At 42.3% G+C, this 19,010-nt stretch overlaps 1 protein-coding gene across 1 annotated transcript in view; it reads right to left on the bottom strand.

The window, feature by feature from the left end:
* KCNQ1 (potassium voltage-gated channel subfamily Q member 1) overlaps positions 1–18,113 on the bottom strand; it is a 328,391-nt gene extending 310,278 nt beyond the window's left edge. The window contains exon 1 of the mRNA XM_042884501.1: positions 17,674–18,113. Within this exon, the coding sequence (XP_042740435.1) occupies positions 17,674–18,071 (398 nt within the window). The 5' untranslated portion in view covers positions 18,072–18,113. The remainder of the gene's footprint in view (positions 1–17,673) is intronic.
* Between the last annotated feature and the right edge of the window lie 897 nt (positions 18,114–19,010).

Raw genomic sequence — 19,010 nt, 5'->3', positions numbered from 1 at the left:
AACTATATGCATATCACTACCAAGAAAAATGTAGCACGCAGTTTAACTTTCGCTGTGACCACATCCTCTGGTTGGTCTCCATAAATGTTCAGCAAGCACTAATGAATGTCAGTGGGTGCAATTTTTTCCACACGAAGGAATTCAATGACACACCTTTGCTTCATCCACACTTACACATCAGGCGCCATTTTGTCAGACTGCCCCTCTGCCACCATCCATTGCAAGACAACAAAACGTGATGGAACACGTGTAGGGAAGGTTCAACCTCTACTGCCTTACCACCAATATCCACTTCTGACGTTATGGATCAACATCATAAAATAGAAGGCACTGCTTTCAGAGCAGCCCTCACGTGTCCAGAGTTCAATTACTTACTGAAGTCTTGTATATCAAAGAGAAGTTCCTGCCAGCTGTTTGAAAATTGCATGGTAATTGTGAATTCATAACAGCCTCAATCACGTACCTGAAATCACAGCTTTAAAATAGCTTAAGAGCTACAGGATTATAAAAGAATGCAGATGGCCAACATCAGGTGCAACAGAACTCCAATCACTATACACCAAGGAGGCTGTTCAAACTTTTACACTGCTGCCTCGATCTCCAGCCCCAATCATACATATGCTTCCATGCTAAGGAACCAAAAAGCAGAGATGGTAATGGAACCAAGATAAACAAGCACTCCCCCAGCACCTTACTGCAGTTAATTTAGAGTAACAACGTTTGAGAGAGCTTTAACTTCTCTTCAGAGTTACCTAGATTTAATAACCTTGCTGTTTGGTTTAAATTGTCATGATGCTGAAAACAATTCTGTTCAAACTTCACTGCTTTAGCTGGTATTACACAAACTACTGCTCCTTTTTAATTTTACACCTTCCTGTGCCCTTCCAGCACTTCTTGCTTTCCCTAAAACACATCTCACAGTCATAGAACAAATCTGCAGGCCTACGCTGAAGGCAGGCAGGTCAAGAAATCAGGAAATAAATGAAATTGCTTCTCTTCAGAGGATAAAGCATCTGAAGACTCCCTGAATGAACACTCATTTATTACAAATGGATACAATGGCTTTTGTTTGATGGCACCCTCACAGTTGTTTGAAGCTGTTGAAAAGATCAACTGTGGTCAAACTAGGTGACAGAACATCTCATTTCAGCACAGGGCTGTGAAGGTAAAGATTTGGTGCCTTTCAAGAGGTGTCTAAACTCAGCCAATAATCCACAGCCCATACATCTAGATATTCCTAGTTAAGCCTGCCGTGCCTCCTGCAAAGTCCACATTCCTTGAATGCCCAGCAAGCCCCTGAGTGGGTTTGTAGATATTTTCATCACATACTGAGCTAGGTAGGTATTTTTCCTATATGTAAATAGGGTATGTAGATAGCAACAAAGTCAGCCCTTCAGAATTCAGTTGGACACGAGTTTACAAGCAATTCAGAAGGTGTTTGATTGTCAAGCTGTTAACACTACAGAATTGCTATACTGCTTACCTGAATGCTAACTACACAGTAGAGATCCTTTATTAAAAAGCCATACTGCTTACCTGAATGCTAACTACACAGCAGTGATCCTTTATTAAAAAGCCACTCCTCTTTTATGAGAAACGGGAACTATTTGCTTCACACACAACTGAAAATCCATTCCTTGGCTAGAATTGTGAATGTTTAAGAAGATTTTGCTCAGAAGTATAAACACTTGCTATTTCATATCAGACAAACAAAAGCTAAGAAATACAAAGAAACAGAGAAAAAAGATTAAGATGAGAAGTGAGAAAACACACGCCTCTTCTCCTATCCACTTAAGCTTAAGTGACAGCATAGCAGTGCTGTAGAGTACTTAAAATGGACTTGAACTCGGTGACCATTTGAAAATTGACTAATTCCACATCCTACTTACCTTAAAGCAAGTACTGGCATAGATGTCCAGCCAGTGGTAGCTTGGCCACACATTATTCCAGAAGGAGCGCTTCTCGTCACAAGCTACTTAAAGAGGCATCAAGAGTTTAGCACCTCATAAGCCAAGGAGGTTTCATCTACCAAATTCCCCATGCAGGAGAAAAATATCCTGGCAATTGGCAAGTTACAAGGAAAAGCAGCTTCCTTCCACTTTAACTGTAGAGAGTTTAACACATGAAGTAAACAATTGCTCTAGCTTCTCACTGCTGCTTCTTCTAATCTAATGTAGAGGTACTCTACAAGTTGAGGTGCACAGAAATCAGAAATAAAAATGCCAAAGAAGTAAAGAATTACAAATGAAGACATGCAAAGAAAGGAAATGAAATAGTATACAAATGTAACTTCTCTAAATACCTAACTTTGAAAGAACACATTAACAGGCATACATATGGCAATAGGAGCAATTCTCCTCAAGTGAGGCACCAAAATAAAGATGTGCTCATTATCATTCCTTTGAGATGCCAGCAGGACAGTTATAGACATCACTTTCTTCACCTTCCCTAATTCCTCTACAACTCTTTTGGCAATAGATGCAAACAGACAGCTGCCCATCAGAACAACCAATTTCCTTGACCATCTCAACAAAAAGGGTGAAGTATTAAATGTAAACAGCTTCAGCCTTGCTCATGATCCAAAGTTCCCGTACATCTTCCTAAGCCACATGTGAAAGTCTCAGCTACATATCACCCAGATGACTTTCAGCCAAAGTTGCTATTTAAGAGGCACTGCTGAGATCAGAGAAGTGGCTTCCATCACAGCTACTCCTGATTAGCCAACTGCTGTCAATCTGCCCCTTTGGCAGCTGCCAAGGAGTACACTTCTTTTTTTCCCCACATATTAGCTTCTTCTTTGAAGCTTCTAGTTTGAGTCAAACTAAAACTGAAGATGTTCTTTTGTTTTATTATTATTATTATTATATTTTTAACTAACACAGGTGTAATTCTGCATTTGAGATGTTTGCTTGGTATTTTGAAAACCTGCACACCTATCGGTTTCTACTCGTCCAGTTGTAGACCCCTATTGGCTTTGATGCCAATTCAAATTCATCTAATTTAATTAAATATATATATATTTATAGAATGGTCTTGGCTACAAGGGATCTCAAGGATCAGCAAGTTCCAACCCCTTTGCCATATGCAGGGTTGCCAACTGCTAGATCAATTACTATACCAGGCTGCCCAGGGCCCCATCCAGACTAGGGATGAGGCATGCACGACTTCTCTAGGCAACTTGTTCCAGCACCTCATCACCCCCTTGGTGAAAAACTTCCTCCAACACCTAATCTGAATCATCCATGTGTTAGTTTAAAACCATTCTCCCTTATCCTATCACTATACTTCCCTTTTTCTTGTCATTGGAGACTTCACCTGACAGACACAACTTTTCAAAAAGAGTGGCTTGGCAGCTACATCAGCCAGCACCCTTAGGACCCTGGGATGCATGTCATCCAGCCCCGTAGACGTGTACACATTCAGTCTATAAGTTGGCCTTGGACTTGCTCTGCCCTTACAGTGGGGGGAGTTGGCTCCCCCAGTTCCTACCAAGAGGTTCAGGAACATGAGGTTGAAGGACATGAGAAATATGAGAATCCTGGCTGTCAGTGAAGACTGACATAAGGAACTCACTGAGTACCTCAGTCTTCTCCATATCTTTTGTACTCAGTCCTCCTTTCTCATTTATCAGACAAGGCATGCTTTCTTTGGCTTGTCTCTTCTGATCAACGTACCTACAGAATCCCTCGTTGCTTTTAACACCTCACCAAATTCAGTTTCATCTGTGCCCTGGCTTTCCTAATCTAATTTCTGCATGTCTAGACAGCATCCCTGTTTTATTCCTAGGTGACAAACACGTCCTTGTTTCCACTGACTGCACATGCTTTTCTTTTCCCTCAGTTTGACCAGTAGGTCTTTGCCAAGCCATGCCAGTTTCCTGCCTCCTCTGCCTGCTTTCTAATTCTGAGGGATGGAGAACTCTTCCACTCTCAGAAAAGCATCCTTACAGAGTAGCCAGCTTTGCTCCACTCATTTGTCTCTACGAACAGTTTTCCAGGAGATCTTATCTAACGATTCCTTAAACAACCTCAAGTTTGTTCTCCTGAAGTTCAGGGTCCTGACTCCACTCTTCGCCAGGCCCACATTCCTTGAGATGACAAACTCTACCAGGGCATGGTCACTGCAGCCCAGGCTGCCTCCATATCTTAATGCTTTTAATGATCTTCTCCACACTGGTTAGCACCAGGTCCAACAACACTTCACCTCTAGCCAGTGCAATACCAGAGCCAGAAAGTTACTGACAACAGACTACAGAAACAAGAATATCTGCAGTTTTGAATGCAATTGCTCAAGTGCATTTACCACTGGCCCAATTCCCTAAAAGTGGCATGAATTTTCATTTTAAAACTGTTGCTGAATATAGGACTACACAACAAACAGAATTTTAATTAAGTTTCTGTATTTAAATAGATGCATAAGCGCTATTATAATGTTTAGAGGTGTAATCTATGAAAATTGGTAGTGCAGAACTTCATTTCATCAGCAATGCAAGGTTACTGCAGCATAGTAACAACAGACCTTTCCTAGTTCTCCTTAAAAAATATATTTAACAAGATAAAGAGGTTTAAAAAAAAGAATCAACCAACAACACTTTTGCATCTTAACACTGCTCAATGTACTTCTGATCAATCTTTCCTTGGAAGTTCATTCTGCATTTCTTTACCCATTTGATTCGATTGTGCAACCAGAATTTCCCCTGGAAATGAAGTATTTCTGTTGAATTCATCAGAACATTGCTTGCCAGAAACATATCTCTAACACACAACATAAAACAGAGTCACCAATACCAGATGACGCTAAACAAACAGCAGCTTTCCACTGCCTAGCAATTAAAATTGATAAGAAGCCTGTTTTCTTCAGGACTTCTTTTCAACTCTAACAGTAAGCTCTGGAATTGCCAGCCACTGAAGGTTTTTATGACTTTGCTTTTTATGAACGCATTGCCTAACGGGAGATAAGCGCTTTTGAGCACTTGGATGCTGTTTGCCCACAGTCAAGGCTGTTGACTGGGGGTTCATTGCCACAAAAGATGCCAACGGTACCCCAAGGACAGACTGGGACATTCCAGCATTTGTCAGATGCATGCCAGTTTCCCATGAAACCAAACACTGCTGTGACTGCATAGAGCCACAGCAGACTTGGATGCCAGGACTCAGCTTGCACTACTCACTCCAGCTAGAACAGGCAACCTACAAATTCACATAGACTTGTGGGTCAAAATGGAAGAAGGATCAAACTTTATCTATGAAGCAGCTGTCAGTTCCTGATGCCACTGTATAAACACGTACACTGAGGTACAGCAAGCAAGCTGCTCCATAGCACTAGTGCGATAGCAGAGCAGGATAAGCACAAAAGACTGGCTATCTGTCACTGCACTTTAGAGCCATAAGTTTCATGGCAATGCCTACCCAGGTTTGTGTAGGCACTAGCTCTGCCAGGCACAGTGCCAACTTTTAGCCCCACAAAACTGCTGGTAAATACCCACACTAACAAGGTTTGCCCTTCAGAAGCTTTGTTAGGGCACAGATCCCTACCCTATCATGGCTATCAGAACAAACTCAGGCCCTGCCAGCTGGCACGAGGACAGGGTTTGCAGATATGGTCCTCTAACTCCACGCTTACTGAAATTTTATCCAGCCTGATACAGCAGTCGCAATACAAACGTAATTCACATTTCAGATGTGCAGCAGAGATGCTAGCATCTTTTAAAACCAGCTGGATTGAAATCAAACCTCTAAGAGATACTAAGTGGAGAGAAAGCTACAGCCAGTAAACCTCATTGCTTCATTCAAGTCCAAGGGGTGTTGGTAGAGCTAGTCTCTTCCTCTCCTCTTCTGTAAACAAAGTAAAATGAAGCTGCTAGCAAAGCTGGCAGTGGAGTTACAAGGAAGGAGCAAACTTATAGGCAGTCTTTTTTCCTTAATGACCAGGCTGTTTTTCTCCATTTCATGTATTTCAATTTATTTCAGCTCTTTAACATGAAGACATTGCACCTGTTGTGTTTTGGGAATGAAAGCACACGCTGTCTGACTTTCCTGCAGCTATATTATCTTTACCTAGCACTGCAATAGCACCACTTCCCTTACAGCTATCCCATAAAAACCCCTACTTTTTCCCCGTGTTTATCATAAAGTAAATGGGAGAACTGGAAAAAACAAATACTCTCATTACTGTGGCCTCTCATAACTGTATCCAAAAAATACTTGAAAAGACGTGCCCTGTAATACTGGTCACCTCTTACAAACTGCATGCTAATCTCTGTGGCAAACCCAAATTTTATTCTGGTTAATTATTTACCACCCATGGAGCACTTTACTCCAATAGGATTTAATTCCTGCCTTCAGTTCCTGCCCCCAAATTGCACGATTTTCCCTAGGCTGATGTTCAGCAGAATACAAAGCTTCTTCTACGTGCCAGAGAATAAAGCATTTGGGAGATGTAGGAGGGGGGGCCGACAAAGAGAGGCACCATATAAAGAGACAGCAACAAGCAAGTCTGCTTAACCAACAGATGCAGAGTTTTGGAGAGATTCCAATGAACATACAGAGCACCTCATTCTAACAATGACATAAGCACCATCAGACTTCCATTGCTAGGAGCATGGAATTACAGAGTATGAGAACCACAGTTACAGGTGGCAGTTTCTTCCTGACATCACAAGATCTTTCTTTCCTTCTGGAACTGCATTTGTTTTGAAGCCGGGTGCAGCCAGTAAACACCATAGCCAAAGGCAGCTGATGGATTGGATCGAGCTCCCTATTGCTGGCTTGAATAAGCAAGTTTAAATGAAACTATTGATTTATTTGTTTTCTCCTTAATAGGTGGCAATTGAAACATAAGAAACTCATAGAAACATCACTTTTAACAAAGAAGATAGCATTGATAAAAGCAAACAGAAGGCACAAAAACATATTTTTTCATATATATTCTTAGGATCAGTTGCACTACTGTAAAAGATAAATTTAAATCTTATGCTTTAAGCTCAGAATTGCAGGAAAAAAGACAGAATGATGGCCTTAATCTACTCTGCAAAATTCTTGCCAAGTGCTTGCAAAATTCAGAGAGCACCTGGGTGCGTTGGGTAGGTTATTGTACATCACAGACTTAGCTGTGAAAAAAACAGAACTAAAATTCATTATTTTGGGTTACTCCACCTGCAGCAGCAGATTTACTTAACCTGGATGAGATTTTTGTTAGCTTCTCCTTAAGGTCGCATTGATAAAATAATCAATCAACATAGGCAAGCACCAATTGAAAGCATCAACTAAGTTTCAGTGTAGGGAGGAAGAAAAACTAAAATTCCATTAAGTCAGAACAAAAAAAAAAACCAACAAAAAAAAAGTCTTTATAATACTTAGAGCATGTATTTATGATATTTTTGCTCCTAAATTCACAAAGAGAGGAGAAGCAGTAATTAGAACCCCTAGAAATGCATAAAATACACATACAACACATCCACTGTAGATATACAGGCACCTCACTGAGAAACACTGCAGATTTATCATGTTTGAAGAGTGAGCCTGGGTGGTTTCCCTCTCAGATCCAAATCTACCTGATGGAAGTCTCATCTTTCCCTCCCTCTTAAATCCTTACAAAATACAGAAGTCACCACAGAGAAATTTCTCTTGGAGGACAAAAAAAAAAAAACAGCCTGTTACTATCTTACCTATGGGCTAACGAAAAGCCTGAAAGAAACTCAAAATAGTCACATGCTATCATGAAACAAAAGCACACTACTTATAAGACAATCTACTCTTAAACAAGGCTCAAAGGCTGGGACAAGGAATATCCTTCTTAGTGGTTCTCAATGGCACAGCCACCACCTGTCACTTGAGAACCAGATCACTCAACTCTGTTAAGATCCTAATAGGTTGACATCTCCTTGCATTCTTAAATTAGGAAGTTCTTGCAATAAAACACTTCATCCCCAAGATACGAGAGAATTTATCTCATAGCATGCCCAGGTTCAAGTCTCACTACAGAGCAGTAACAGAAAAGGGGTGAGGAGGAAGAGAGAGGGGGAGGGAGGGAGCAATCTGCAAAATAACAGGAGTATAGCAAATGATTTCAGGCAACTCTGTCCAAGATCCAGGCCTCTGAGATTTGCTGTCGAGGATAACAAGCCTGACTATTCTGAGAAAGCTGAGAAAAACAAAACCACAGTAACAACAAGAACCACTGCAGTAAAAAACAGCACAAAGTAGTGAATAGTTCAGATCCACTTCATGCATGCTACCAGGTAGAGGTTAGTTCTAACATACCAGATGCTTTCTAAATTTCTCTGTAGAGGGATATAAAGTATACAAATCCACTTTCCAAAAGACATCTAAAGCACACAAGATATTTGCTTCAGCAACAACGTTGTCATTGCTTATGATTAAGATGCCAGAAGAGTTTAGAAAGGAGAAAACTCCTTTGAAACCCTGACAAAACGATCAATTCTCCTCGCCATGTGAGAAGAGTCACCCACACACAATCTGGTAGATCTCTATCAGCTGCTAGCTGTTAAATCAGCCCGTAAATTCAGACATGGTGTATTCAAATCCTGATCTATGACACATATAACATCCCAAGGAATTTTGCTTGTTTCAATAGTGAGACAGAACAAGCTAGATGGGAAAGAACCACATCTTGTTACTATAGTAACAACAGAAGTCTTAAAAGTTGACTCCATCTGATTCAAGTGTATAGCAAGGATCAGTAGTGGAAAGAAATATATGCAGAACGTACTCTCATGTGCCCTAAAATCCCAGTGCCAAAGACATCTGGCTGTTGCACGGAGCATAAACATGTCATCAGTAGCAAAGGCATGTTTAATAAGTCCATTCTCAAAAAACTCAAAGGGGTTTTTGGATTGAACTGGGCTGAGAGGTGTAAAGGTGCTTCAGAGGAAGAGCCAGAACAGCTGTAGACAAAGAGCATCAATCTGCCACGTCACACACATGCGCCTAATATGAGTGAACTCAAGTACCTCAAGGTACAGAAATTGTGGACTCCCACTATTAGGACATACCCTTTCAAGTACTAACACACACTCCTGGACACCTGTCCCACAGCAAGACCAACTATGCTTTGGTGAACCCCACGAAATACTTGTCCGGCCTGAGCTTCCAGCCTTCCAGAAAAGATATTCAACAGCTTTCCCAGACAATGTAATGAATTGCTGCACTATCCTTGCCATTGCCACGAGACAGTTGTTCTTAAAGGAAAAATCCAGATTATGCTATAAAGACCATTGTATGCCTTACCTGTTTAATTTATTGAAGATCAAACAACCTATCCTGCACTCTCCTAGTGGTTTTTCTTTACAGTAAGTTATGACACCACGTTTTCTATCTCTTACTCTCCCTGGAGATTTTTTTCAGTCGGTCCAGACATTTGTGGAAGTACATACTCTCAGCTTCTGTTTCCTATTCACATAGTGCCAATTTCATCAGCAAATTATTGGCGTAAGTAAACAAGTATCAAGAATCTGATAGAAGATACATATATGTATGTATGTATGAATAATATTTACATATAGGACAACTTCCCATTTTTTTTCTTTACTCTCCACTCGTAATTGCTACAGTGGTTATGCTCTTTTCACAGTACCTGACCTTTTTTCCCCCCAGTCTGCTCACTTTCTCAGTCTTCATCTCTACAGTGGGAGCTGGCAAATGTTTCATACTGAAGCCAAAAAAATAAAACAGACTGCCACAAAAGTCATCAAGATAATCACAATATTTGGCAGTGCAACAAGCAATTGACAAGCCCAAGAAGGGCTAAAATTAAGACAAATACAGCAACAGTCTTGCATTTATAAAATCTGAAGGCCTTGTTTTCACCCTCGTGATTCCTGTAGCACTCTCCTCATTCTTACTCTTCAAACACAGTTATCCAAATAAGATCATGCCATAACAGCAAACAAAGCTACAGAGAGCTCTCTTGAACGAACAGAACTATGAAGGCATACAAGGAACATGACTGCTCACATATCTCTACCTACCAAATGTTATATACACAGCCAAAATGGGGAGCTCGGCCTGTTTAGCAGTAGGATGTTGGATGATCTGTTGACAGAGGAAACACCGAGTGAAGAGGTTTATTTTATTTTCTGTGAAGTGTTGAGATAATGCATTATCAAAATTTTCTGGTTCACTGATAAGATAACAGCATATAATCACATTAAGTTTACTCACGCTATGGATAAAGCAATGCACTTTTATTTATTTGCTCGTTATCTGGTTTGACCACATTTCAGTGTCTTCCAAGACAGTGAAGCATGAATAACAAAGTAGTAAATACCAAACAAAATGGATAATCTCACAACCAAATCTACCTAAGAATGGGGCTAGTAAGAAATGAAGGACCACATGCCTATGCTTATAAATGATGGGTAAAGCTTTTATTTCACAGAATGAAAACAACACTGATTCTTAATAGGATCAGCATAGGATGCTTTCTTTTATTTTAAAGCCATACCACAGAAGATCTTTCCTTTTGTCTCCTTCTCCCTCTTCCTTGCCTTTCACAGACAGTTGGTCAGAAGCACTCAGAGAACATAAGGATGAGCAGCAGTTATTTCCTGCAGCTGTTCTCCTTTGCTCTACTTCTCAACATCCTTACAAGTAACAAGGCGCCTTTACTTCAGCTGTTAGTTGGATGTGGCGAAAGAGAAGGGTCCAGCCCAAGTGATTCAGCTAGGAGAGGAATAGCTATTGCAGGAATTAACATTCCTGGAAGGCAATTCTTTACTTCACAGAAGGAGATATGTTCACCACAAGCTGCAAACTTGGTACCAGGGATGAGGAAAGCTGTGGTCATTGCCACCAGCAGCATGCCTCTGCTGTTCAATTTCATGTATGGAGAAAAACTACAGAAAAGTCACCTGATGGAAACTTCCCATTTCACTCACATTCTGTTCCCAGACAATGAACCAATTTTGTCTTCCAATCCATTAAAAAAAAAAAAAAGTCTGTTGCATTAATGTCACAAGAAAAAATACTGTTAAAAATTTGAAAAAATTCAGATGTATTCCCAAGACTTGAGGGAGTGCATCTGCAGAAGGGATTACTGAATTCCAAGCACTGGAGTTCACTGATGCCCAACCTAACTAAGAACTACGTATACCTCATTTGAATAAACTCAAATCAAGTTATATAACAAAGCATTTACTTTTTAAATAACCCCAGCAAAAAAAAGATAAACCAGAAGATAAGGTTTTACTCCTACCTATGAAATACCTTTCAGTTTTCTATTACAAATATGACCAAATGTTATTGTCAAATGACATCTGAGTTCATTGGCACTAGTGAGATTTATATTCCCATTGAAAACACCAATACGAAATTCAAAGGTCAGGACCAATATTTGCAGAAGAAAAGAAATGCAGAAACCCTGTACCAGGTTTATTTTGGCTTCGGTTAACATTTTCATAAAACACTAAAAACATCATATTGGCGGTGAAGAACATATAAAAAAAGTAATAAAACTTACACCAGGCAGATTGCTAAGAGTATCTCGAGGCCATCCAGTAATTTGTAGTATAATTTCCCATATTCAGTAGCTTATAGCTTTCAAATGAACAAATGTCCATGGCTGTAGGTTATGGTATTCCTTGCATTAAGTCCCTGCATACAGAGACAACAACAAACAAACAAGCACTGGAAGGTTTTGGACAATACATTAACTTACTTCACAGGCAGATCTGATGCTGGGGCAGTTCAGAAGTAACGTTTGCTTTTATCATGCTGGTTGTCCTAAGCTTTGAGAAAGCTTTACCTTACCCTGCCTACTTTTTCAAACTGTGAATTTTCCAGATTCTAAGTTTTCTTTTGAAAACTGTGGGTGCTAAGGGAAGAAACTCCCGTTTAAGAAACGAGCAGTCTCTGTTATGACATGTGGGGCTGGTAGGTGCTAAAAATATAGTTGTTACTACCATTGTAGAAGCTTGCAAACATGCGCTCTCCTATGACAGATATTATAATGGATCTCACAGGACTTTATGCTGATGAAGCATGACTGCATGAAAAGAACCAGTACATTACAGAAAAACCTCACCAGACATCCTTCTTCCCAGCCTCTGGCTCAAATAAGTGTATCCATTAGGCTCATTTGCAACTGGCAACTTTCCAATTTATTTGAAACTCGTGTTGGACCTCTTGATGGCAGAAGAAAACACCTTGCCCCCAACAAGAAAGTAGTTTACAACTGAAACTGAATGAGCAAGCGCTCACAGCTTTTGTGTTCAGCCACCAGAGGACATTCAACAATCTATTAACACACAGAATTAATGAGGTACTGCAAAGTTTACAGTCAGCAAAACACTGTGCCTCTGCATAGCCCCCAACAGCATATGTTGGCACTGCTGTTTGTAATACATCCGCTCAGGCACTTGGAGCTCAGCCTAATTAGCTCACTGCAATTGAATCCCAACTTCAGCTTTGATTCAATTGCGATGAAGGTTTTGAAAAAGGCCTATCTAGACAGCCTTACATGTTTGTTTTTGTTTTTTTTCTTTTTCCTGGAACTAGAAGAGCTAGGGCACAGAAGTGTGCCAGAATTGCCCAGCCAACCATTTGACAGATATAGAAATGTGAATACTGCACTTACTTGTTTTCTTAAGATCATTCATGTGCAACTTTTAAAGCTAGAATAATTATTCTCCCAGAGGAAAGCAAACACAAGAGAAGAACTCAGAGTGTTAAATTGGAAAGATGATTGGAAAAGAGAGGAGAAAGCCTACCTGCAGGAAAGCCTGCCCAAATTGATAACATTTATCACCTCTTGCACAGATTCCACAGAGTTGCTCATCCATCACACACAACTTGGTCTTCACTGAGCGTTAGCGTTCTGAAGTTTACAGCTTTCTGCTCCCATCAGCTACTCAAAAGCTTGAACATCATCAGTAAAATAGCAAAGGCTCTTTTGTCCCCACAGAGTTCCCCTGCCTCATGCAGTTTCAAGCTCCAAGCTTCTGTCAAGTCACAGGTTGGGAAATACAGCACAACAAAAGAGAGAAAAGCTGTATGCTGGCCAACACAAATACTATCTCTATTGCACAAGTCCAAAGAAGCATCTTCATGCAAAATTGTAGCAAAACAGCTGTATCGTGTCATGCAGCAGCAGGGAAGGAAGGAGGAGAAAAACAGCTAAGTTCCTTCTGCACAATACCTGGGCTGAACAAAAATAATTAATGTTATAGCTGTCACTTGGTTCACACAGCATGAAATTATCGTGCTCTGTTCATTGAATAAGATTTAAAATACTATCGAATAAACTTTTCGTCTTCCTTGAAAATATGTGCTGTACATGACTGGACATTTTTGGTAGGATACCAAGTCAAATTCTGGTGTTAATTACACACTTTTTCTGGACTACTTCTTCTCCAGTATCACTGAGGGTACCCAACGTGCGAAGAAACTGATTTCAAAGCCCTGTATCAGAAATCTGGCCAAGACTCAAAAACATCAGTATCTGAATGATTGGCAACAGAGCAAATTCTGCAGTGGCAACTCCTAACCACGAGCATGCTGTCTTACGCATTCAGCCAGCTTGGTAATGGTCCAGGCAAAAGCTCATCTCCTCTCTGGGAATAGGGAAAGATTTCTTTCTGATTCCTTTTATTTCACACAAAAGGTTGCAAAAAGTTGCCCACTTTGCTGTGAACAAATCACTCGATTTTGTGATAAGGCAGGAGGAAGCTACGTTTGTCACCGTGTTTCCACTTCATTTTGTCCAGACACACTCCGTGAGCAGTAGATCTTGAAGATCTACAAAACCCTATTTTCCAAATAGTCACCACCTTGAGCTATGGGTTTCACCAATGCTCAGCAAGTGCCAGTGAGTATCAGTGGGTGCAACTTTTTCCACGTGGAGAAATTCAATGACACCACTTTGTTTCATCCACACTTCCGTGTCAGACACTATTTTGCCAGACTGCCTCTCTGCTCCCATCGGTCACACATCAACAAAATGTATGAATATTGGTGGGAAGGTTCAACTTCTACTGCCATACCATTAACATCCATCTGCCTCTGATGTCTTGGGCCAACATAATAAAATAGGAGGCGTTACTTTTGGAGCAGCCCACATAGCTGCCTGTTCTCCTCATCTCTGCATTCACACTTCTGAGTTGCCATCTGCCTTTATAGACAGGTCTCCCAGATCCCAGCCACCAGCCAGCCCAAGCTTATGTAAACACCTCAGGATTCAAAGAAAATTCAATCACAATCACGGCTGATTAAACCGAACATATACAAAAGCAAAGTAAATTGAAACGGGTACATAAATCAATGCAAAGATAAGATAGAGGACTTATCTTGCATGGCAACATAAGAGAGTTGCAATACATGAACAGACCAATGATCCATCTACTCGTGAGTTTTTTTTCACTGATAATGGCCAACACTTCAAAGAGCACAGGAAGTCAGCACACAGTACATGTTGCCAGAAGTTATTTGCCAAACAGAAGACTAAAGAAAACACCAGAAAGCTCATAACTTAAGTTTCTTCAAACACATTAAGACATGTGATTTAGAACTATTTACAGAAGGTGAAAAGAAACCCATCCCTCTTGGAAATCTAGGACTCGTTCTTTACGGTCATTTCCAACACAGAAACAGAGCCTCGGGATTTCGACGAGTCACTATAAAGACAGAAATTAAGATCCTTTTGCCCCATCACCTCTTCATACAGCCTCAAAACATGATTGGCTAATACTGTAGGACATTTCACCACTCAAAGCCAGTATCTCAAGGCACGCAGCTAAGATAAGTGTGATAAGATGCCCTAGCTCCAAAGGTCAATGAGAACAGTGGCACCCACTCATTCCTTCACCTGTGACCAAACCTCACCACGGGTTTGGTGGCTCCAGAAGGACATTTACATATAACCATGCCACAGGGCAAGCTCTGACTCTGATGTACAAAATCCAAGTTCCTAAGCAACCATCAGTTGTGTTTGCAGAAACTATGCATGTAAATTTCCAGCTCTTTATTTGCACAGGTAGAATTCAGCATACATATACTATACACTTTGTGTATTTAAATGAAATTCAATGCAACATTGCTGATGTATCATTTCTGCTAGTATTTCAGTCAGGCCATTTATAGTGGCAAATTAATAGCCCTTTCTCCATTCCTTCTCCCCATAGAAACTACTGCTACAGCTTAGAGAAATAGAGTATAAATTAGGTACAATAATCCATTTATTATTCTGCTCGCTCAGGAGTAAATAAAACAACTCAGAAGAGACTTTTGCAGAGCTCAATAGATTTAATCAGTGACTTTGATATCTCATTATCCTGGGAAATCAAAAACATTACCAAGAGAGAAAGAACACGCATTTCACCTCTTAGAGAAGAGGTTTTCATATATTGTCAATCTGTGTGATAGTCAGGAGATGTAGCTTTTCTTGCTTAATAAACAGGCTTTAAACAGCCAGAAGCACAGGTCCAGAAAAAGATACTTTGATTATTCTATAGATATCCTTTAAGTACAGAATCCTTTAAGTCTATCCTTTCAGTCTATAACCAAGAACATAGCTACATACTCTACATGGTGTAGATGAGTGCAATAGAGAGAAAATACAGACCACTGTACTCCTATCTTCAGGCAACATCTTGGCCAGAAACCTACCCAGTTTTGGTCTTTATTCACTAGTTTAACATTACTCTGTAACACTGGTCCTGTTCTGCCTTCTTATCCCCTGAACCTGTAAGAGAAACTGAGACCTCTCATGCAATTGAAATCCCCCAGAACAAAGCAGGAGGCAGCCAGCAGAGGGAATGACAAAGAGGGTCTAGGTAAGTGACATCGGTATCTTGAGCTGATTTTGGCAAGGGGCTTCTGCACACAAAATTCTAACAAACCAATGCAGAAATCAGGTCCCACATCTCCTCCAGAACAGCTTCCCCAAATCAGATCAACTGTCTGCCTTTCCCGTTAATTTTAATCCCAAGCTCATGCACTGCAGGAATTAAGCAACCAATACTCAACATCTTGCTGGCAGCAGCAGTACTCAAAGAGAGCATTCCTCGGTCCAGCATAAAGTAAGAGAGTTGGAGGGGTATGGACCGAAGACCAGAAACCTGAAACATTATCACAGGTACAGAGTGTGCAGGCTTATAGGCCACAGAAATTAGAAGATGTTGGGATGGTTCAGGCTGGTACAAACTCAATTTCCTCTGCTGGGGGAAATTTGAGTGGAGCTGCCTGAAAACATACAGACCACACTTACAGACTGCCTTGCAAGAAACGCATCAGGACAGGAGTACACCCTGTCCCTTAAAGCCCTAAGACAAGGAACTTGTGCAATGCTTAGTTAAAAAACTTGAGAATATTTGCTATTGCTGTCATTCACCACTGCATCAAAAACAGTTCTACTGGAAAGAGGGAAGCACAGAGGTAATGCTCATAGCACAAACAGGAGTGTACTGAAGGAGAGGCGGGCAATGGGCTTGCTGTGCATATCCTAATATCCTGGCACAGTCAGGATTAATCCGTACAGTTAATATGTGTGAGAACAGTTACAATTCAGGCTAGATTCCTACCGAAATAAATAGATCTAATAGACTTCTCCAGGATGTTTTTTCCTAAGATCAGCATTAAGATTTGAAAATTAGGTGAGATACTCAACGTGGTTTACTGCCTGCACTTTTTACACACCAGAAAAGTGTCAATACTATGAAAGAAGGCTGCTTCAGTCTCCTTTTAGGGATTTTCCTGTTCCTCAAAGTGTTGTATATTGTTCACAATTTGACACTTCATAATTACAGCCGTTAGTTGTTTTGTCATCTAATGGCATCTGAAACAGAGCAGGACCCACAATTATCTCAGCAGCTGTATACAGCCAACTCCCACTGAAATACACTCTGATTACAGCTGCTTCCTCTCCGCTAAAACAAAGTTGGTACCATTTACCTCACTCCAGAATCCCAAAATGTGGAAAACTGGCACACGAGCCTCAATTTGCTTAGAAATAAAAGTTACTGTAGAATTTGAGATCTGAATACTTTAAGATCACAGTAATTAAATTTCAACAGAAGTCTTTATCTTCAGGCTTGAAAAATGCTATCACCTCTAGTTCTTGAAATAAGCACATATGTATGTAGGACATATAGGCATGCACATGTACGCAATCAGTCATCATTAGGGTCGTAAAAGACTACCAAGACCATCTAATCCATCCATCAACCCATCAATACAGAGACATGAACAGGTCTCCTGCCTCAGCCTGACCTTGTTCCCTACTTTTAAGACCTCTCGAGGGCCACACAAACCTCCCACGATTATAAAGCACTGATCTCTCAAGGATTCGCTTGCAGAGATCCCCCCAGCAACCGGCAGGCGACGGCTGAGGGTGGACACAGACCTCTGGTGGCTACACTCAACGTTTCTAACTCGCTCGCAGCTCTAACATCCTCCCAGAATCATCCTCCTTCCTGACTGAAAATAGCAGCGGTGGCACTCGGACCAGAGAGAACTAAAAGTCGGTCCAAACTAGAAAAAGCGATGGAAATTAATTCTACAAGGGCAGAGCGTCCCCTCCGCTCAGCCGCGCTGCTCTCCTTGCAGGAGTACCGTAGCGTCACACACCTACAGACAGCAGCAGCCGGGAGAGGACGCCGCTCCCTCAGGGCCAGCCCCGGGCCCCAGACGCAGGTGGGTAGGGCGAGGGGCGGTTACTCACACTGTGAAATGGTACACGAAGCACTTCCAACCCGTCGGCCGCTCCAAGAAGTTGTACACCCGGCCCTGGATGTTGCTGCGGCTCAGCAGCGGTTTGCGGAGGCTATAGATGGAGACGCGGGGGTCCAGGCTGACCGGGGGCCGCGAGCTTTCCGCGCCCACCACCACCACATCGCTCTTCACGTGTGGCGGCCTTTCCCGCGTCGCTGCGGGACCGCTGCCTGCCGGCGGCCGCCCGCCCTGCCCCTCGGGGAGCGGCGTGTAGTGGGCGTTCGGGACGCTCTCGGCCAGCTCCAGCGAGGGGGGCTTCTTGCCGGGCGTCATACTGCCCTTCCTAGGCAGGGAAAGCCGGCCCAGGCTCCGGCTCTTGTGTTCGCCCGGGGGAGAGCTGGAGGACATGGCTGAGGCGGAGGCGTCGGGGCTGCGCTGCCGCACGGTGCCGCCGGCTAGAGCCGGGTGTCCTCCCGCCGCTGCTGGCCCGGCCCCTCGGGGGCGGCTCCCGGCCAGGAAAGGTGAGGGGGAAGCCGAGACGGGGCGGATCGGAGCGTGGCCGTGCCCTGCCCGCAACCCTGGGGCCGCCCGCCCGGAGGCGCTGCTCCCCACACCTGTACGCACACCTGCAGCCAGCAGCGCGCACGCGACCTCTTCTGTGGACGTCCTCTTCCATAGACAGCCGGGGTGCAGCTACCAGCACCCCCCACCCAGCAGCTTTTCCTGTCCTGCTGTTCCTGCTGGCTCCCGTGGGGACAAAGTGCTCCAGAAAAGGTTTTTGCAGGGCTGCGGTCTGTCAGTGGCACGACCCATGGGATGAGCCATCGCCTTCAAATTTGAAATGCCAGAGCCTTCAGGGCTCCTTTGCTCAGATGTTAAGCAGTGGGGAGGAGAGCTCCGAACCAGCCTGGGTTCTGCCACGGTGCTGCTTTTAATAGGAGTAAAAAGAACAGGCTTGATATGGGTTTATATGTTTGACCCTAGCACAAGTTGCCCTGAGAGGTGGTGAATGCCCCATTCCTGGAGACGTTCAAGGTGAGGCTAGACAGAGCTCTGAGCACCTGATTTAGTGTCCCTGTTTACTGCAGGGGAGCTGGACTAGATGGCTTTTAAGGGTCCCTTCCAGCTCAAACAATTCTGTGAATAAGGGTTTGGCCATCAGGCTTGCAGTCTTAGATACTACAGTAATAGAGGGGAGCAAATAGCTGAGTAATTAGCAGGCTGTAGAACAATAAGCATAGCTCCATGGGATTGCATTGCCTGCCAGCTGAGTCCCTCACCAGCACTTGTGTGGAAGGTTGCACATGCTTGGTAATAAATACCAGGCTATTTTGAAGATTTCGATAA

This window comes from Lagopus leucura, unplaced genomic scaffold (assembly GCF_019238085.1).
Source record: "Lagopus leucura isolate 7727_CA_CO unplaced genomic scaffold, USGS_WTPT01 Super-Scaffold_100044, whole genome shotgun sequence".
Classification (NCBI taxonomy): Eukaryota; Metazoa; Chordata; class Aves; order Galliformes; family Phasianidae; genus Lagopus; species Lagopus leucura.
The sequence above is the reverse complement of the archived record's forward strand: the minus strand, read 5'-3'. Positions and strand labels throughout refer to the sequence as shown.